The 21,866-nt window shown below is 40.5% G+C and overlaps 1 protein-coding gene across 7 annotated transcripts in view; it reads left to right on the plus strand.

Annotated features, from left to right (window-relative positions):
• phactr3b (phosphatase and actin regulator 3b) overlaps positions 1-21,866 on the plus strand; it is a 42,166-nt gene that overhangs the window by 16,024 nt on the left and 4,276 nt on the right. For 2 of the 7 annotated variants that reach the window (XM_020703396.3, XM_011475266.4), the window contains exons 3-8: positions 1,196-1,267; positions 1,352-1,492; positions 3,179-3,412; positions 3,489-3,726; positions 4,592-4,782; positions 6,280-6,433. In XM_020703396.3, the coding sequence (XP_020559055.1) occupies positions 1,196-1,267; positions 1,352-1,492; positions 3,179-3,412; positions 3,489-3,726; positions 4,592-4,782; positions 6,280-6,433 (1,030 nt within the window). The remainder of the gene's footprint in view (positions 1-1,195; positions 1,268-1,351; positions 1,493-3,178; positions 3,413-3,488; positions 3,727-4,591; positions 4,783-6,279; positions 6,434-21,866) is intronic. The other 5 variants (XM_011475265.4, XM_078947545.1, XM_020703397.3 and 2 more) reach the window with 3 other exon arrangements.

Consider the following 21,866-nt stretch of genomic DNA (forward strand, 5'->3'; position numbering starts at 1 on the left):
TAATGATTTAATGATTAATTATGTAAATATTTGGGATATAAATTTTGACTATGTTAACATGGAGTCTGATTTTCTGATGCAATGGTCGGGTTAAAAGTAGGAACACATGGAAGATGTGGATGTGGTGTCACTGGGCTTATTTGACGGCTGTGCTTGTGTGACAGTCAGGACACAAAATCAGCAACATTTTAGTTTTTTTTTTTTTTAAAGCAACAGTTTCTACTATAATTTCAAACTGTCTCCAAACTCTCACTGACCGCAACTCTGCATCAAACCCCTACTTTTAGAATGGCGCCTGAGGGATTCATATCCAGTATCGGAAACACTTCCTAAATCAAACACGTGGTGCAGCCAGGCAGCAAAGCTTTGGACTTCATTGTTTCCTCTAAATGAAGCATGCCTCCATACATGCATCAAGGAAACGCCCCACTCCATACTTGGGACATGCCCCCACGGAACGCCTCATCACTATAATCTCTTCAGCATTCAAACCGATTTGTCATAAAAAGCTGTTATAAAGCCTAAATAACGTTTTTTTCCCTCTATTTTTTTATTGTGTGAATTGGCTTCATCACATATTAAACCAACTCAGCGGCCTTGTGGTAGAGCAGGGGGGTCAAACTCAAATTCACAGTGGGCCAAAATGAAGCAGTGAAGGAAAGTCACGGGCCAAACTAAAGATTTATTGAATTAACTGCAACTGATATGTAATGTTTAACCTTTTCATATAGTGTCTTCTTAAGTTTTATATTCTTTCGTGACAGACATGTTAGCTCCGCAAACATGTCTGTCCTTGATATTCGTGAACAGATAATCTGTCTTCAAAGCTCCTGGTGCCCATCTTTTGTTTTTTTTTGACTGGAGCATGGCTGTCAGTGACTGTCAACAGAAAAAAGGAGCGCTTGCCGGTTTCGACTGGGCGCCAACATACTTGCATTGTGGGATTTGTAGTATTAGCGGGCCAGCTCTAATGCACGTTTGTTATGATATCAGTTCCTGAGGGCGGCTGTGTCTGCAGCTCACCGCTCCTCCTGTGGGAGGGGTCAAATACCAAGAACACATTTTTCATACCCAGATGTGTGAGAACTTTAAATTTAACTTTAAACTTCAAAATGAAAGTATTTATCAGACGGTTGTGTTTTGTATTATCATGGTAGCAATGGGTTCCAGTTCAGAAATATCTGTTGTTCTTCAGTAGAGAAGAAATCCGCCGTGCGGCCGAGGAGGGACGACTTGGACACTTGGAACCTGGACGAGGCGGAAACAGGTGCAGGGATCGGCGCACGTTCACAAGTGTTTTCAGGTGACATCAGCTTCTTCTTCACGCTGTTCTCCCTACACCTGGATGCAGGATCAGATCAGGCCTGCGGGGGTAAAAACGAGGATCCCGACACCCCCACTCAATCTGACAGCGAGGACAGAGACGAGGAACCAATGGCGCCTCTGGCCAACGCCAACGAGGACCTGGGGAGCGACCTGGAAGCCTCTACAGGTACAACAGAGCCGTCTCTTTTGATTCTTTTTTTTATTTAAAGTTAAAAAAATTGAAACTTTATTGCAACAAAAGCTAAGCAACAACAAAAACAAACTATGACGGGACAGGACACGTAAAAAAAACAAACAGTGCATGTCTTCTGTAATCTTGTCACAATTTGTTTCTTTTTAATATTATTTTTACTTATTTTAAATTTATGCATATATATGAATATAATGTTACATATAACATTATGCATAATGTTTTATAAAAATAACAATAAAAAAAATAATTAAAAAAAAATAGTGACAAGATTACAGAAGATGTAAGAGCAACTGAAAGCAGAGAAAAGAAAACATAAACACCGGTTACTAAGAACAAATTTATTGACATCACACTGAAATTTATAAAAAAGAAGTTTCCCAATCTTTCATATAAGATATGCTTAGCAGTTGTCAAGTCTGTACCTAAAAGTACACTTTCTAAAGTCCTGACAAAGAAAAAGAACAAAGAAACTTTGCAGAATAATTTGTTATCTGCATAAACTAAACAATAGAGCGAAGAAATATGCCACGAAAATCACCATCAAAAAGTATACTTTATGAAACCCTGGGATCTAGATGTGAAAAAAACATGTTTAAGTCTGGATGAATGCGCTCTAGACCAGGGGGCCCCAAACCCCAGGCCAGGGACAGGTACAGGTCCGTGGGACGGTTGGTACCGGCTCGTAGAGACAAAAAAACATGACCTGCAGTTATTTACCATCTTATTCTGAAGGAGGTTTTATTTTGGAAAACAGATCCAACTCATTCTAATGCTTGACAAGTCGCTCCTTGATGTGTCAAAAATACATCTGCTACTTTTTTAAGACGGCTGCACTGATGCCAACTGTAAACCCTGGGGCTAGCAAAGTTAACAAAAAACAAACAGGAAGCAGAAGACGAGCCTTCAACTTTAAAAAATAAAAGACAACTGCATCTAACAGACAAAAACCAGCTGACAGCCGTTTCCTGTTACCATAATAATAATAATGATGCAGAATATTCAGCAACTGGCTGTCTAACGTTACAAGGATGCTGCTAACAAAGTTGCTCAAACAGTGGATTTATGTTTATTATTAGAAAAAAAAATGTTTAAACGACTGTTTTGTTGTTGTTATCCATGATACGTTAAAGTCCATTTTTTTCTTTAGCTTCCACTTTGACAGTTAAGGTTTAAGGGAAAATCTAGATCACATTTGAATGATTCTTACATACAATCTAGTGTACAGGAAAAGTTTAAAGCAGTTGCAGCTATTTTCCAGAGGATGAGGATAAACGGTACCCTCAAAAGTCAATGGAAAGCTCGAAGCCCAAATATATTTTAAACAATTAGATGCCCACCTCAGCTTCATACAGACCGGTCCATGTAAATATTGTCTCACATTAAACCGGTTTGTGGTTGAAAAAGGTTGGGGACCACTGCAATAGAAGATAAGCAAAACGAAACAATTTCTAATTACTCAAAAATATTCTCTTATTTTCGTTAATACATGCTTTGTGGGAGAACATTTTCATCCTATAAGATGAGCTCATACTGTTTCTACACGAAAGGAAGAAACTAATGCTGGTTGAATCCTTTTAGCAATTCCTCTCAGATCGCACACATCCCTATTTGTCCACAAGGTGGAGACAAAGACCTAATATTTTTCCTCTTTCATTTCAGTTCAGGATGTGACTGAGGATGTCAACTCAGGGGGTGATCACAGCCAGAGTGCAGAAGGAGAGGAGGAAAGCATCTGCGTTAGTGACTACGGCGAGGAGCAGACCGTGGCGAAGGCAGAGAATGGCGAGGGAAGACGGGAGGAGGTGGCGGTGACCAAGCCACAGAGACGAGCCAGCACCCCTCCTTTGCCAAACCTTCCAGTCAAACTGCTCACCAGACTGGGCAGCCTTGATGGTGAGTTGACGGGGGGCACGGCTGTGGACGCCGTCAGTCACTTTAAAGTCTGAGTGTGGACTGGTTTCTGCTCCAGCCGCTCCGCCGGTTTCCGTTAAAAAGTCCCCGGCCACCTTACCCAGGAACTTCACCCTACCCAAAGACCCTCACGGCTCCCTGATGAGAGGCAGGATCTCCACACCAACCGGGTCCCCCCACCTGGCGACGATGCACCAGCAGCTGCCCCCGAGCTGCATCATCGAGGAGCTGCACCGCGCCCTGGCCTCCAAACACAGACAGGAGAGGTCAGCCGGCCAATCGGATCCAACATCCATGTTTGTAACAATCCTTGTGTCCTTATAGACTCACTCCGATGAGAATTGTGTTTTTGACATTCTCTTCTGGCATTTTTCTGAGGAATGAGAGTATATATTAAGAAAATGAAGCTTTAATTTGGATTTGTGAGGATTTTGTCCTTATTCAAATTATTGAGATTATTGGTTTTTCACACTCTCCCCTTAAATTCTGGCCTTATTTGCTTAACCCTTTAACACCGAACTTTAGATTTACATTCTTTCAACTACCGTAACTCCTCAATTCCATTAACAAATGGAGAAAAGTGCCGTTATGCAACACATTATGTGCACAGCCGAAATGAAAAGCTGCTAGTCCCGTGAATGGTCAAAGAGTGTGCGTTATTTAGGTGTCGCAAGTGACATCCCTGGTGTTAAAGGATTAAATATGGGATGGCATAGTGGTTAGCACCCTCGCCTCACCGGGAGAAGGCCCTGGTTTGAATCCTGCCTGAGCCCTTATCGTGTGGAGTTTCCATGTCTTCATGGTTTCTAAATTTCTAAATGTCCCCAATAGTGTGGGTGTGGCCCTCTAACAAACTGGCAAACTGCGCCCCGCCTTCACCCAACAGTAGCTGGGATAGGCTCCAGCAACCCCCCTGACCCTGAATGGGATTCAGCAGGTTCTAAAGAAGGACGGTGGCTCACACATGAAAGAGTTCTTGTTGTTTAAAGGCCGAAAATGTTCCTGGTATTCTTAAGTCCAGTTGACCTCAATGACAGGTCTTTGGATGAGGTCGTCCAATGGTGATTTTCCCCATTATACCTGCTCTCTTGTAGTTTAAAAGCTCAAAGATAGAGTAGTTTCATTTCTGTCTATCAACGTGTTTGTAAAATGTGATCTCAGCTTCCAAACAAAGGAGACGCGTTCCTCGCCGAAGCGCAGGCTGGAAGGTCGTCTGTCCCGCTCGTCCAGCACAGAGAAGGAGCCGACCGGGGAGCCCGAGAGCAAAAAACAGTCTGACGAGAACAAAGAGAACCGCCGCCTGGATGAATACTGGAGCGACCAGGACAGCTGGAACGAGTCTGTGATCTCCGGTGGGTTTGCAGGTTTAGTTCACAAAATCTGCGTAAAGAAGTGGGTGCCGTGCGAGCATCATGATGGCAGATATTAAAAGCACGTAATCTCTGCCGATGTGCCTTTGCGGTCGGGTAAAACAGGGAGCTTAATGCTGTCAGGATGAGAAACGGGCCTGTTGGTGTTCTGTCTCAGCCGCCTGTCAACATCTGCTCTGCTGACCTAATTTGTTTCCCTTCATGTGGGTCAGTGGTGTACGCTCGCTCACATGTCTGTGCTGCCGTTAAGAAAAAAGCTGTTAGAAGGGTCGGAATTTGGCAAATGTAACATGATGATGGCTGGGCTAAGTGCCACTTGCTGCTGCTGCCCGTAATCCCTGCAGGACAGGCCTCGTGCAGCAGCAATGCAGCGATGATCATAGGTCACCGTTCAAAACAGACTTTTACCAAAACTGTATCTGAAAAGAGGAGAACAGATTTGAATAAAAGGTAATAATTGCAAAGTCATGTTTTGCTCCTAAATAAAATCTTTCCTGCAAGTGACGATTCTGTACACTGTAAAAAATACGTCATTTTTCAGTAGATAACTTTATTGCTTCACTGTAATTTAATATTTTTTTGCAAATAGAATATACAACTGTTAAATTACTTTAAACTCTTCTTTAACTAAGAAAAATTAAGTTTTAAAACATGTGTTTTTTAATGATTCTTTTTACTGTAATTGAAAAAAAAGTCTTTTGTGGATTTCTTTTTAGATAAAAGTGCTGTAAAAAAATTTAATTATCTGTAAATTAACGAACAGAATATTAAATTAATAGATTAGGAGTTGTTTCTCATTTTGAAAAAATGTGTTGTCCATTTTCCATCATATATATTAGGTTGTTTTAAACATAAGCAACTAGGCCTGCACAATAAATCGGCAATTTATTGTTATCGCGATATCCAGCTGTGCAATATGCATCGCAAAAGTCCGCAAAAATTCCAATAAGTGGTTACCTTAAATGTGCTAAAACAAACCCGATGGCAGCTTGAAGTGTTAACAAAATCAAATAAATCTCTTTTTGCATTTGACAAATCGGATGGAATCCTTTTATGTTAGATGTTCGCCTCCTATGTAGACTAGGGTCATCTAGAGTAACCTTTACGTTATGTTGACTCTTATTTAAATTAAACTGTTGCAGTGAAATGGAAATTATGTATTTAGTTGTTTTGCTATTTGTTCATATACCGCAAGTTATATCGTCATCGCAAAATTGATCACTAATATCGCAAGTTTTCCTCATATCGTGCAGCCCTATAAGCAACCCAAAATAATCAATAAAAGTATACAAGTTGGCTCAATAGTAGATTCAAAACCATGTTTGTCTGTTTGTTCGTCCCTCTGTTCATTCCTTTGGATGTTTCAGCTGGTAATACAACTTCTGATGTTGAATGGCTGTAGTTGTATCGCCCAAAGTGTACACGCTGGCTCAAAAACAAGCCTTTTTACTTGTTTTGTTGTGTGTTTCGCCCCAACAGGGACGCTCCCGCGCCGGATGAAGAAGGAGCTGTTGGCTGTGAAGCTGAGAAACCGACCCAGCAAGCAGGAGCTGGAGGACCGCAACATCTTCCCCGTCCGCAGCGACCAGGAGCGGCAGGAAATCCGCCAGCAGATCGAGATGAAGCTGGCCAAGTGAGTTGCTCTGTGCGGACCCAGATCAGCCCACCATCAGAACCCCACCCCCCACTCCTCCCATCACGCTCTACCTCATGGATGTCTTTTTAATCACTCCATCTCTTTTTGTCTGCAGTTCAGTTTTTGCATGTTTGTTTTTTCCTCCAAAATCCTCAAAATTCCAAATTTAGCTGCACTGAAAACGGATCAGTTCAAAATGATGTTATTTGTTTGTTCCACCTGAGAAATTCTGAACTTTTCCTGAAAACTACCATCAACAAAGTTTTTTTTTACAGTCGAAAGTGTCTGTGTTGATATCACAAGTGACTGTATTTTGTAGTTTAGCAGCTAAATATTTAGAAAGATTTCAGAGTTTATGCTACCACAGCTACTGCTACAGCAAAAAATGTTAACACAGCCACTACGTACATTTTGCACATATTGCTTGGATGAAAATTGGTCTTACGTAAATATACATGGAAAAAGTGAGAAAAGTTGTGGTTAAAAGTTTCTGTGAAATTTTCACAGATGTATTACAAATGAACCACATTAAAAAAAAGGGAAAAAGTACAAATAAACCACGGAAAGAACACGTAAATTAACGTGAAACATGAAGCGTGCGTGATTATTGTGCTGTTCATATGCAATTCATTAGTGATTTGTAGGTCAGTTACATAATTTGAACGTCAAGTTCAGTTAAAGACCCGTTGGCTGAAACCCTCAAAAGACGTCTGTGCACATCGACAAATAACCAACACTTATGAATTACGGATATCACGCACATCGCACGAAAGACCGACAACCCATATGTGGAAAATGTACGTAGTGGCTGTGTGACCCGGCCTGTTGTCAAGAGTAATGACTTAATGTCATGAACAGTCAGTAGGTTTGTTGTTAGTATGCTTGCTAATACCCTAGTTTTCTTAGAAACCGTATTACTTGTTTTATTCTCATTGTGCAGAAACACAGTAAATGACACCCGATTACAGTTTCTGGATTTGAAGCTAAACCCAAATAAATCCCCGGTGTGTTCAATCCATTTGCAGGTAATCCGACATTGTTTGGGGATCAGCCTTTTTTTTTCTCGTGTTGTAAGATCTACAATAAAATCCTCTTGTCAGTGATGTAGAGCAAAGGGCGGCGTAATGCCTCTTTAAGCGTTCACTGTTGTTGAATGTTATGAAATAAATGTTGTAACTGCTGAGGAGAGGCGTTTCGCCTAACGGCCTCTCTGATTTGTGAAAAGTTAAGTCACTCGACTACTTTTTGAAAAACATTTTCAGGTTGAGGAGGAGTGCAGCTCAGATAATTGGTTTTGCACTTTGTTGTTGTGAAGAAACTGCACACATTGATGATTGTGCACTCACAGAAAACCGCTGAGTGTCTTAATTCAAGGCTGACCTGCTTTCATGCAGCCCAAACAGAAGCTAATTGTTCTCAGAAAGTGGTAAATCACAGATTAGTGTTTTTACATGCAGAACTGAGTCCAGTGGGAAAGAACTACAAGTCATTTGACTTTGACTCAACGTTAGTTGATTTGATTCCTTTTTGTTCATTTGTGTGTGTGTTTTTTATCAGACCTGAAAGTGTCATTGTGGTTGTTTTGAATGAGAGAAGCTCTTTTTTATCGGACTTAGTGTTGCTTCCTTCATGGCCACTTACTGATAACGATAGAGGAGTCCTGTTTTGAATTCTTTAAAGCTGGTAAATTCACAGCAGACTGTGGATTTACTCAACTGAACGTTACAGTAATAAACAATATTTCTATGGCATCCATTATATGAGCTTCAGAATGAAAGGATTCTGGATTTCGCCAGCTTGTATCCACCTATGAGGGCAGTTGTGACTAAGGTTTAAGGTCATGCTCCCTGTGCTCAAGAAGAACAAAGGCCTCAAATGAAACTTCCCAGAGGTCAGATGGTTGTTGTATAAGTACAAAGGTCACAGTGGAGTCAGGCTTGTCCTGGCTGGGATTTCATTACATGCCCAGCAGCCTGATGTGGTTAATTAAAGCAGCAAAGATGAACTAATAGAGAGCCAGTCTCCGTTCCAGTGAGAGCGCCCTGAAAGGAGCAGAGAGGAGGTCCAGTTAACTCACACTGGAGCTTTTTTACGCCGCTCTTTATGGGACGAGTAAGGCGGTGCGACATTCACACAGGATCGATAACAAAACTGCTCCTTCCTGCCAGGCATCACATCTTTTCACGTACCCCTTTTACCCCCCCCACCACCACCACCACTCCCCGCTGTAGCATGGGACATACTTGATGTAAGCCCGACAAACAGAGACACAGAAGTCTTTATAAACGTATTGATGGATCCTGGTGTTATCAGACCGATGTGACACGACGATCTGCTTACATAAAACCAACCTCAGGCCGTCCTTGCATGATGAGAACCGGAACCGATCATTTGTACGGCACATGAGGCTATATAACAGTGGGTTGTTGGTGATGGATTGTGGGTTCAGGTTGGGACAGCGGTCAGAGCAGGCCGTCAGCTATGGCTCATCGCTATTGTTCAGAGTTTTCTGCCGCTACACCGAATGAAGCCGGTTATCGTTTATTTCATACTCTAAAGCAGTGGTCCCCAACGTTTTTCACTTAGAAGACCCCACCCTTACATTGACGTGTTCTCCCTACCATGACAAAGGTGGATAAAGGTGGAAAGATTTCATGTAATCCATGGACACCAGTGAAGATCACAAATCATTGAAGAAAAATGTTCAGAGCACTGTCTAGTGGATCTAGATGACCCAACTCCCAACGTTAAAGTGCCTAAGATAGCACAAGGGTTATGCGTCTGCAAACTTGAATTGGAGTAAAATTTAAAAAAGAAAACAAAAAACAGGATGCAATTTTTCCTTTATTTAATATTTTAATCTTATTCCCAACAAGCTTTTATTTTGAAAGACATAAATTCTTTTAAACACATTTGTTTGGCAATATTCTCCAGAATAAGGCTGTATCCCATGTAGAATAATTAGAATGTGAAACATTGATTTTATTCAGATTATTTTAGTGTTGAGACATTTATTCACAGAAGCACTGAGCATTAGAAAAGGCTTTTTATCCTGTTTTCTGTTACTTTTTTGACTCTTTACCAGTAATCCCACTTTGTGAATAAAGTCTGTTCTTCAGTCTGGTTTTAATGTAAGTGAACCAATATAATAATAAGTCTAACAACTCCACTTATGAGTGTTTATACTCTAAAATGTATCATAGAGATGACATATCATAGATGATTAACTACAACTGGGGTCATCTTCCAGGCTGGAATGACTATTATGTTCCGTGTTAGAAGGTCACACGTGCAGAAACATGTTAACAGGATTATTGTTTTTATTCAAAATGTGTGAATGAAGGAGGGCATCCAAATTTAATATTTTTCATCTTACAAGTCACTTATAGAAACAAAAACCTTCCTCTGTTTCAAATGTATTGCTTTCCTCTTCCTCCATGAATCAAAAACAGCTGACTCTGCCTTTTCTTTGTTTTGTTTCCACAATATTTTGTACATGTGGCTACAGGAGGATTTAGGTTTTCATGAAGCACCAATTGGATTGAGAAGAGAAGCTTTGAGAACAAACCAGCACAAAATGGGAAAAGACAATTTTTTTTGTCTGAGCTTTGATCTTCTTTTGATCTATTTGCATTTCCAGTCGTCCTTTATTTTACTATTTTGCTGTTTTTAGCCACAATCAAAAACCTGTGTTGTTTTCAAGGACATAGCTTCTGCAGAACGGCAGAAGTTCATTAGAAATGTGCCTCTTAGTTGTGGGGAGAACCATTGGCGCAAAGCAACTCTGCCCCCCTCCCACTTCCCGTCACCCATAACTGAGATCTTGCTGTGTTTACGCTCCCGCTAGTTTACATCCCCTCACTCTCCTGCTAGCTTACAGCCCCTCACTCTCCTGCTAGCTTAGAGCCCCTCACTCTCTTGCTAGCTTACAGCCCCTCACTCTCCTGCTAGCTTACAGCCCCTCACTCTCCTGCTAGCTTAGAGCCCCTCACTCTTCTGCTAGCTTACAGCCCCTCACTCTCCTGCTAGCTTACAGCCCCTCACTCTCCTGCTAGCTTACAGCCCCTCACACTCCTGCTAGCTTACAGCCCCTCACTCTCCTGCTAGCTTACAGCCCCTCACTCTCCTGCTAGCTTACAGCCCCTCACTCTCCTGCTAGCTTAAAGCCCCTCACTCTCCCGCTTGTTTACAGCCCCTCACTCTCCTGCTAGCTTACAGCCCCTCACTCTCCTGCTAGCTTAGAGCCCCTCACTCTTCTGCTAGCTTACAGCCCCTCACTCTCCTGCTAGCTTACAGCCCCTCACTCTCCTGCTAGCTTACAGCCCCTCACACTCGTGCTAGCTTACAGCCCCTCACATACCTGCCCTCTGTCATCAGAAAAATGCTACAAAAACATGTTAAAAACACACAAAAAAAAATAATTTAAATGTAAATATCATAAATCAAGTTTTTCCCACGTTTCTTTGCCTTTAGTTTTGTGACGCGTGATGAGAAATCAGCTGTCACACTGTTGATTTTCATACTTTGTCATCCATGAGCTGTCACTGTGGAGATGTTTGTCAGCAGGCGTCCTCTCAGGTGCCGCTGTGCTCTGACTGCCTGTCGGCTGCGTTTCTGTCTGTCCTGCTGACCTCATGCTCCACTTCAACTCGCACAGCAACAGCGTTGAAGCTGCTCTCCAAACATCCTTTCTGTTCCAGTGGTTGACTCACGTCGAGTCTGTCGCACTGAAAGGGGTCGTGCTGAACACAGCAGAGCCATGCATGCGGAGGGGGTTAGCACTGTGTGTCCTGTGCAAAGGACCTCTTTGCCAACTGAAAGCTTTTGAAGGGCCTTGCTGTTTGTGCAGCACGTGGAACAGAACAGCCTTCATCACAGAAAAACAGCAATCAAATGTTCCTACCTTGACCTTTGCACAACAAAGTTAACTATCAGGGAAAAAAATGAATTCCTAATATCATGCACTCTTGTTGAGTTCCTGTGCTGCAAACTATCATATATTATATACAGCAGCAAAGTTAGTAAAGAACAGGGTTGCACAAATTTTTATGTTATTTTTTTGTTTACTGCAATACCCACAAGCCATTGCTCTAGATCCATGGAAAAAAAGCAAGATTAGGTAATAGACTGAAACTAAAATTATCAACAGATTTAGAAGTAAACAGTATAACAGCAATCACTGGTTCTAATCCAAACAAAGATGTAGTTAAATTTCCACAAAATCAAGAAAAGATGTGCAGTTTTATTTTCTAGTTTTTAAACTTATAAACAAATTAAACAAATCCATTTTTTAGGGATTTTATGTGGTTAAAAATCAGATTATCTTATTTTTGAATCATTGACAAAAAGACTTGATTTCCCTTTTGGAAAAAATGTATTTATCAGTCACAGATTCAGCATGTAAAAGTGCTTTTTACGTAGCCACTCCTTCGTTTCCCGGGTGATGTGTTTGGGATCATTGTCCTGCTGGAAGATCCAGCTATGTTTCATCCTCGCTGATGGAAGGAGATTTAGTCCAAAATCTCACCATATACAAACAGGTTCATCCTGTCCTTAATATGGATCAGTTGTCCTGTCCCACATCATGATAGTTCCATCTTCATTCTTCACAATGGGTATTGTGTACTTGGTATGCTACTCAGCATTCTTTCTCCTCCAGTAACGCTTATACCAGAGTTCCATTTTGATCTTATGTGACCACATGATATTCTCCCAATCCTCCTCTGGGTTATCCAGATGGTTTCTGACGGGCCTGGACATGACGGGCCTGGACATGTCCTGGCTTAAGCTAGGGGACTTTTGGAGCCCTACAGGAATTGAATCCACGAATATGTAGTGTGTTACTAACAGTTACCTTGGTTACTGTGGTCGCAGCCGTCATTGACCAGTCTCAAAAAGATTTGTTCCTGAACCAGGTGAGATCTTTCATAGATCCCTAGGTGAAGGGAGATTGTCTTGATCTTGTGTTTCTTCCGTTTTCTAACACTTGCTCCAACAGTTGATCTCTTCTCAATAAGCTGTGTGCTTATTGTAGCCTCGGACAACTCTTTGGTCTTGGTCATGGTGGAGAGGTTGTAGTCTGACTGTTTAAGGGTGTGAACAGGTGTCTTTATGCAGATAATCAGTTCAAACAGGTGACATAAATACTGGTAACGGTGGAGGAAAGAAAAACCTATTTTTTTTCTTACAATTGAAATAATGCAGAACAGCAGAACAATTTGCAGTATCTGTAACAGACTAATTTTTTCTTGGCCCACTTGAAATTTTTTAAAAGCCTTAGTCACAACTGCCCTTATGGTTCATTTGGGCTCTCTGCGAGCAAAAAATGGGCAAACCTCCACAAGGAGTGCAGGTGGCCTACAAAAACTAGCAAGACTGTAGCGTGACAATGTTCATGCACATTTTTGTTTACAGGCATGCTGTGATTGACAGGTTGTAGCACTTTGGGTGGGAGAAGTAAGGGGTGGTGGTGGTGGTGCCACAGTAGAGCAGTCAACCTCTGATTGGAAGTTTGCAGTTTTGGTTTGTACAATCCGTATCCATTGTACATGGATTGTACAATGGACCCATGAGTCCTGTTCAAGTGTGTGCTCCTTGTGGGCTTCTTGTGTGCAACCCGACTTTTAGAAATGAGGAAATTAGAAAATCAGCGGGTAGTTTGTGTGGACATCTATTGGGTGTCCCATGGGCACTTACAAATCACCTGCACACCCCGTGCATGCTGCATTTGCACATGTTCAATAAGGGACCGGTGCTTGTGCCCTGCCAGCATCACCAGTACGTCATAAACTTACATTAGCCTTACAAATACTTTACAATATCTTTACCACACACACGACAATCATACATTCCATTTTCAAAACATCCCTTGAGGTGGCCATACCAGCCACAAGGGAACTGAAAGACACATTTGCGCTTACTTTAAGAACTAGCTGCTCGTCTCTACAACCTCCCACAGGACAACCCAAAAACCTGCAAGACCCCTGTACGGATGCTGTACCACCTGCTTTCTACCCTTAAATAGCCTGCTCTCTAAGCAGAGAGCTGTTTTTTCGCCAGACACTTCACAGTTAATCTCCATCAGGTTAGATTCTTGCTCCATCTACAATCTTCTGCTTCTATTGTGTACCGTAGTTCATTCATTGAAAAAGTTGAAATGTCATTAGCTGTTTCTGGTTTGTCCCAAATGTAAACATTTATTATGCAACACTCGCTGACTTAACGGCGAAGGGGTCATGCCGTGTTGCATCAATCTCCGCTGCTTCAGTGCATCTCTCTGCAGCAGAGAAGAGCCAAAGATGAGGCCAGGAGAGCAGGGAATCCTCTCTTTCTAAAAATAACTTGGTGCATCAGCACCTATAATCAATCCCTCTCTACATCACAGTTGAGCCTCCCTCTGTCCCCGTTTATGGAAAAACATTCCCCTTTGACTGAACTGTCCCCACCCCTTTGCAGGGCTCCTCTGGGGAGGTGGCCACAGTTTGCTGCATTGCTCCACATGTCTGGGTTTCATGCAGGCATTCTCTGTTTGCACTGTGGCACATTCTTACATAAACCCTGGTGAGGTTTCTCAGCAGCTTTCTCGAAGTTCTGCACGGCGTTGAGCTTGAGCATCCACTCTAATGCTGCAGCATCTTGGCCCTGAATTACTGACATAAATGAAATGCTATAAAAAGAGCTGTCTCATGTAAAAATGCAAAAAGGCTTATCAGAATTAATGTGTTCAATGAGATAAACTGCGTCCCAAATAAGGCAATAAAACATTATTTTTGTGTGAGAGGAGGATAAAAATCATACTATAAAAACAACGCTTATCTATCACATAGACATAAATATCAATTATCTATGTCAGAGAGCAAGTTTTCAGAGGAATACTACGCATTATGTGAATGGGTCAAAATACTACTTTGGGGTTGTTGTTTTTTTGTGAGAAATTGACATTTGACATACACTTAAATGCTCATGCATGATATTAAAATCCTAAAATGAGAATCACTACATTTAGTTTGACAAGCTCAAATGAATTTAATGATGACAGATTCTAGCGCATTCTCTAAGGATAAAATTACTAGTTAAACGCAAATGTATCTGAACAAGGTTAGATACATTTGAAATGACAATATTTTACAGCTTTATACTAAAAACTATAAAAATGTATAAAAAACAGTTTTGTTGGCATACTTGAGTACAAAAAATAAAATTGCTAAAAAGCTAACTTTAGGCAAAATTGCTAAGCTAAATGCTAAATTATTAGCAAGTAGCATAGGTTAATAATAAAAAATGTAACAATAAAAAATAAATACATTCTAAAATACGCATTTATCACACACATACAGGCATATTATAAAATGTATATACATTAAACGTATATATTTATAAAATTTTATATAAACTTTTAGATTTTTTTATTTAAAGAAGAAAAATTAAATTGCTAACCAATAAAACTGGCATTAAACTCCTTAGATTTTTGTGTTAAATAATTTTACCCTTAAATTTATATTAGTTTTTACATTTTTTTATAAACACAAATGTGGTTAGTCAATAGTAGTTACTGGAGTCATTGACAAGGTAAAAGAAAAGGTATCGAGCATAGAGCTCTGTGGTACTCCACCAACTGTGGAGTTGGCTGTGTTATAAAATATAACGAATGCAGCACTAAGATCTAACAGTAAGAGCAAAGTTACATCCAATGAAGCCCAGTTTTGCAATTTGATCAAAAAAAGTCAATCTGTAGGAATGAGGCAACACAAAACTTCATGCAGCGTGAAAAGGTTAAGAGCAGAATCACCAATAAGTGTTCCAGCTGTGACAGGATTTAACCAGATTAACTTGTTTGACCTTCTGCTTTCAGTCTAGACACGCAGAGCGCAGCTGTCACTGCAGCCACTTGATGACACAGAAATACCAAACCTTTGCTTTCTTTTGCCTCTACATTAATGAACCAGTAGCTAATCATTCTCAGCGTGTGCTCTCAGTGCAGTCGTTTTGAGGGGCGCCTAAAAGTTCGGCATTCACGGCAGTGATTTCTGCTGACAGCACAGCTCACAAGTGTGAAACGGGACTTTGCCACAGCTGCTGTCTGGGCTGCTATAAATACCCGCAGCAGCTGACTGAAGCAGGAGTTTGAGTGCAGCTCGTTTGTTTCATTCAGCCAGCGCTCCTTTTAGTTTCAGGAAGATGAATGTGACCGAGGATGCACCGATTATCATCCCATACATGTCTCTAAGCAACAGAGAACAGAAGCCACTGTCTTCGTCAGAAGCAAATACAGTGTAGAGCTCAGTCATGATGAAGGATGACGAAGATGTTCATTAGCGGTTTAAAAGATCAATGAATCCTGCTGCAGTTTTGACCGCCTAAGGACAAAACATTTTCTTTCCCATCATAGAGACAGATGATGAGTGTCTACTTCCTTTGACCTGCAGATAAAAAGATGTTTTTTCACTGGAGCAAAGTTCTTGCCGAAATCTGCGGACTACGTTATCTGAAGAAGGCCTGATTCCCACATTTCCATGCAAAGTACCAACACCGGGGAGAGAAGGAGGACAGATGAATAACTTTGAACATTTTTAATTTACCTTGAAGAGTGTTTTTACATTTTTTTCTGCTCTGACATAAAACACAACATTCAGATACACTACACAAAAAAGGAAAAAAAAAAGAAAAAAACCTACACTACCCCCCCCCCCCCCCCCCCCCCCAAAAAAAAAAAAAAGGAGTAAAATGAGAAATGTTAGGAGCCAGAGCTGGATTGAGGATGTTGATAAGCATTAGGTAAAGTGTAGAAGTCTCAAAACTATTGCTAAAACTATTTGGTGACTGAACTAATGCTGAAGTAGCTGAAGAAACAGTTAAATATTATAAGATTGAATGATGGTTTGTGATAAATGCTAAAGATCAATTCCTTGTTTTTCTTATCGGCTTTTACCTTTAGGGATGCGAGTGACCTCAAGATTGGGTTGTAACTTTCTTGCTAATTTTTCCTGAAGTTCATAGGAATAAAATTAATTTGACTTGATTTAGAGGCCCACTCTGAAATAAAAAAAATGTGTTTTTGGAGTTTTTAACATTTTCTTGTGACATTTTCCTAATGACGAAGGACATAACTTACGCTGTCTTTCTTTATTCAAACCTTTGTGAATCAGGAGCAGACCTAAACATGCTCCGTGCTCTGCTCCACTTGGAAAACTAATAGATCCATGTACGTCTGAGCTGACATCTGGCTCAAAACTGTACGGCTGGATGGCTCCGACATTTATCACTGTAATGTTAGGTTGGGGATGTGAGGGGCTGTAAGCTATAGCAGGAGAGCATGTAAAGAGCTCTCAGCAATGGGGAGGAGAAGGGGGCGGGGTTGCTCTATGCCAATAGTCCCGCCCATAACTCAGAGGCAAATTTCTGACGAACTGCTTCCGCTCAGCAGAAACTATGTCCTAGAAAACGACACAGGCTAAAAAACAAAACATAACTGGACTTCCTATTTGCAATCCAAATATAAGGTATCTGCAAGCTCCAACAAGCCAAAATACCATAGTTTTATATTAAAAAAATACACAGCTACTACTTGCTGAGATATCTTTTTTTAACACACTCTTGACCATCTTAATCTTTTTTCCTTTTTTTTCTCTGTAGTGCAAGTTATTTACATTATAAACTGGGCAATCAGATGCCTCAGTTAAAGTATGTGGTGCCTGCTGGCCCCAACGTCACATGTTGAAAACATTTGATTGACAGATTCTCCGGGTCTGTACTCCAAACAAGCTTACTCCTGATTGTCAAGGGCAGTTGCCATAGAAACGATGACTCTGATCGTTTTGGACCAATCTCTCCTCATTGTCAGTCATCTGGCTCCAACATAAACTTCATACGTTTTTGAGGCCATTTGCCTTTTTTGAGGCATTTGATAAGTACAACCGCAACTAGTCATCGGCGTCATTATTTGCAACTTTGCCTCTATGCGAAGCCAAAACTGAATTGGCCTTTGAGAAAGTGCTGGGTTGTGGTTTTGTAGTTGTTTATCATCAGAACACATGTTTTGTGTTTGTATTAGATTGCTGTTGCTAAACTAAACTAACTTTCTGAAGCCCCAATTATGATGCTACTACCGCAGGGTGCACCACTCTTTTCATCTGGATTTGACCTGAACTCAACGTATTAGAGTAAAATCGAGTTTTTTATTCTTGTGAAGGTGCTTTTCCTTTAACTTTCAACAGTTAAAATGGTTTATTTTGAATTTTCGTATCTCATAGGTTTAGTTAAATTGAGGTGGGGCCTTTGTGTGGTGAAGTCTTTGTAAAAAATAATGTTAGGTCAGTGAGAGGAAGCTGAGATCTTATGTTGCTCATATTCGGAGCCTCAATTGGATGTATTTTAGTGAGAAGAGGAATGTAGTTGTACTGTGAGATCTTGCACCTGTTGGAATGATCCAGCATTTCATCTGAGTGGGAACTTTCTCTGGTTTTTGTGGCGACACAGACAAGCTATCTCCTCCTCAAACTCTCAAGCAGTCCCGGATCAGGATGTTTGAACATGTATGGCACACAAAAAAAAAAAAAAAAACTATCAAAATTACAGGCTGTCAATAGTACTACACATGATAATAATGTCCCACGGTGTTTTTTTTTACTCCAAGATCACAGCTGTAATTAGTGTCTAATTGAAGCCTGAAGTCGGAGAGTTTCTGCTCCCACTCCCACTCCCACTTCAACCATTGTTTGTTTCTTTCTTTTCTCTGTCTTTGGCCGAATCAGGATTATTATAAGCGATGTGACATACGTGCCATATTTCTCAGCCTATAAATAACAGAGCATGTGGTGGGAGTTTAGCAGCACATGGAAATTTCCACTCTTTTCCAAAGCTTCTGAGGAAACCGGATGTAGTTTCACAATCGCAAGTTCATTGATTTTAAACATTGATCCTTTATGCTCAGAAATGGGATTCACTTCAGACAAGTTACGGACCTTTTTTAACTCTTCACATAAAATCAAACATTTTTTTAATGAGATTGACCAATGAATTGAAAAAAAACCAAGTGAAATCAAGTAACAAAACACAGCATTTCTTTGGGACATTTTTGACTCCATATGAACACCTGTTTTTAATCATATAATTTTAAAAAGTGACCATATTTTTCGCACTAGATGGTGAACTGAATTAGAGGGTGCATTGAGTTTGACAAAACTTTTATAACATATGTTATGACTCCATTAGTCTAAAGAGGCCAAGAGGTAGGGCATTTGATCAGAGGGGTTGATGGGTAGTTATTCTAGTAAGGAATATGAGCCTCTTTGATTTGCACTGGGCAGCCTTTGCAGAAAGTGCAATACAACAGATTTTGACAATAACTCAATGTTGTTCAGTTGTAACACATAATATAAAAACCCCTCACTTTTACAGTTTGTTGTGTTCCAGCACAGCGGCAAAGTTTTGTAGTGTACCAAAGTTGTACGACAATATTTTGACAGATTTTTGGGCACCTTGTACCACAGAAAATAGTTTGGAGTTTAGTAGGAACAACAATAATTCACACATAATGTGCACTGGAGGATCAAACAAAACAAAAAAATTTATGGATTCTGCAAATAATTTCAGATCATCAAGTTCAGTGCGAAAGGAAATCAAAGGTGTAAAACTCAAACTATATTTACTTAGGCCTGTCCTAAACTAAAACCATGCTATGTGTAACCCTTGTGCTATTTTAGATGACCCCACCCTTACATTGACGTGTTCTCCCTACCATGACAAAGGTGGATAAAGGTGGAAAGATTTCATGTAATCCATGGACACCAGTGAGGTTCACAAATCATTGAAGAAAAAAGGTTCAGCGCACTTTCTAGTGGGTCTAGATGACCCAACTCCCAACGTTAAAGTGCCTAGGATGGCACAAGGGTTAATCATTTTTTCTTTTGTATAGTGAAGTGCAGTGAACTGATCAGGCTGGGTTTCATTTGTTTATTTTTTTCCCATTTCCAATGACCTGTTTGATCCAAGTGTTGCTCCTTGGTTCAAACAGGCACCATCCAAAAATCTAAGCTTCATCGTTCATCGTCACCATCGATACCACCTGAAGTATGGCTTATAACCCGCGCTCTGGAAAAAGTGTTTCGCAGCTCCGTGACCACCCAATGTGTCTTTATTGCGAGTTCTGTCCGCGCTGCAAGCTTTAGAGCTTTCTTCAATTGACGGCTGACATGGTTTCCTGTGGTGTCGGAGCTGAACTGTGCTGCTTGAGGGCGTCCCACCCCACTGTGCTGCCAGCGGAAGGTTCAAGACCCAGACATGATGTCTCAGTAGATATGTGGACTTTCTGTAAAGAGCAACAAACAACTGTCTAGATAAAGAATTGATTTGTTGCTCTTTGTCAAAGTCTTTCAATTCGTCCCATTTATTGATCCTCAGTGGTACTGTAAGTTTTTTTTGTAAGGTAGTTGCAAAACTTTGGAGGTTTCTATTGCTTGACATTTAGAGATGGGGAAATCTGTGATGCAAAAGTGTGCCCAATCAGTGTTTTTCTTTAGGATAGGGTGAATAAGGTCAACGCAGGTTGAGTTTCTGGTAGACTGGAATCGAAGACGGTTGTATTAAGTATTCCTGGCAAGAACCCCAGAGCGACCCTACATTCCCCAATTCCATGGCTCTTGCTGTCCTCGGGCTCTGTCTCTGAAAAGAATAGACGAAGGATTAGCACTCACCTCAGTGGAGACTAGCAGCGTGACATTCCCATCAGCCCCTCTTGCAGGGAGATTATTGTTTTGACAGGTTAGTGAGTTTCTTATAATGAGAAAGATTTATCTCTTGAAGTTTAGCAAATAAACATAATTAAAAAAAAAAGTAAGTTGGCAAAGGTAAGACTTTCTTTTCCTCAGTCACTAGTCATCAATCCCCTTCCACTTTTGAATATTATGGTCAGCATAGCAAGTGAAGTCTAGGCCTAATCTAGGTTGATGACGGTGCCATGATTTCAAATGTACAAAAAAAACTAGAAATTGAATGTTTCAAGGGAGGAAAAATATAAGAAATACATATTTGGAAAAGAGACGTTATCCCTATGGAGCGCACCAATCTGCAGTCAGTGTCACCAGAAGGATGCATTTCTGATATCTTTTTGTAAATTCATTATAAGGAATTATGCACAGATACATGCTTAGTCTAATAGAAAGCTCCACAAAACTTTGACGTTCCCACAAACGTAACATGATAAGTTTAAAACAAATGTCTGTTTGTTTTAAACAAACAGACATTTGTTCAAAAGTCCCTTTGATCAAAAGTGTTTTGAATCAAAGCATGTGCCCCGATCCATTCATATCTAATTTACGTAGAAACACAAACATGGCGAGGGTTAAAGTCATTAGGCAAATTGGATGGTTGCTACAGACTTGTCCCCTTTTAAGATGCAAAGAATTTGGATTAAAAAATGCAGAGGAAACATGTAAAACACATAATTTAACTTATCCTGTATTTGGATTGATTGCACAGGCTTTAGTGGCTTTCCCCAATTGGCTTTGTCAAACTTTAAAATTGGACTTTTTAAGTCCACTACTGCTTTTCAAACCCATTTTCCTGATGATGTCTTGTAATTTGGCTCAGGAGATACCCTGTTGACATTTACTGAGATCCTACAGAGCTCCACTTCTGAAACACTCCCACGTTCGTGAGCCAGCTCAATTAAAAGGCCAACCTGCAGTTGAGTAATGCAATAAGCATTGATCATGCAGGATGGATTCTTTTTGGACGTTTCGGAAAATAAACTTCCTTATTTATTTGAAAATCTTGTCAGGGAACTGGTTTTTGTTGCCTGTTCCAGCTTATCCACTGTTTGTTTAAGTCTTTCCTTCACCCAACCTCGACAAATGTTCAGCAAATTTAGTCAGCAAGTGTTTGAGGGGGGGGGGGGGATTTGTTTGAAAGTCATGTGAGGAATCCTGAAATCCGGATGACGGGGAATGCAAAAAAGGAAGGGAGGGGGAGGGGGTCAAAGACTTTTTTTTCCTAATTCCAATGAACCTGCAGTTAATTAAAAGATTTATACAAACTTCTTGAATAATCATTTTAAGGAGATGAGTGACAGCTCAGTGTTAAGGTGGCATACATCTTTTCTGGGCTCCAAGTTAGGTGTCTTAAAGGTCGTTGAAGCACAACATAAGCCTCACCTGCTGCAGCGCATCTGTTCAAGCTGTCACTTCAGTTTTCCATGACTAGTGAACTCAAACGGGATTTTTACACACTTTGATTCAAAGTGGCACTCTCGTGGAGATGATAAGTCTATAGCAACTACTGCTTATTTTTTCATGTCTTCTTCTGAAGAATATGAGCATCAATGTTCTTGATTCTATGTGGAAGTTAATTTTTCCCATTTTCCATTGCAACATATTTAAAAAGTTTCGTCTGATGCAATTTTTTTGTGTTTTCTGATGAGCATCGTTTCCATCTA

The sequence above is a fragment of the Oryzias latipes genome, chromosome 5, assembly GCF_053564925.1.
Source record: "Oryzias latipes strain Hd-rR chromosome 5, Olatipes_Hd-rR_3.1".
NCBI lineage: Eukaryota > Metazoa > Chordata > Actinopteri > Beloniformes > Adrianichthyidae > Oryzias > Oryzias latipes.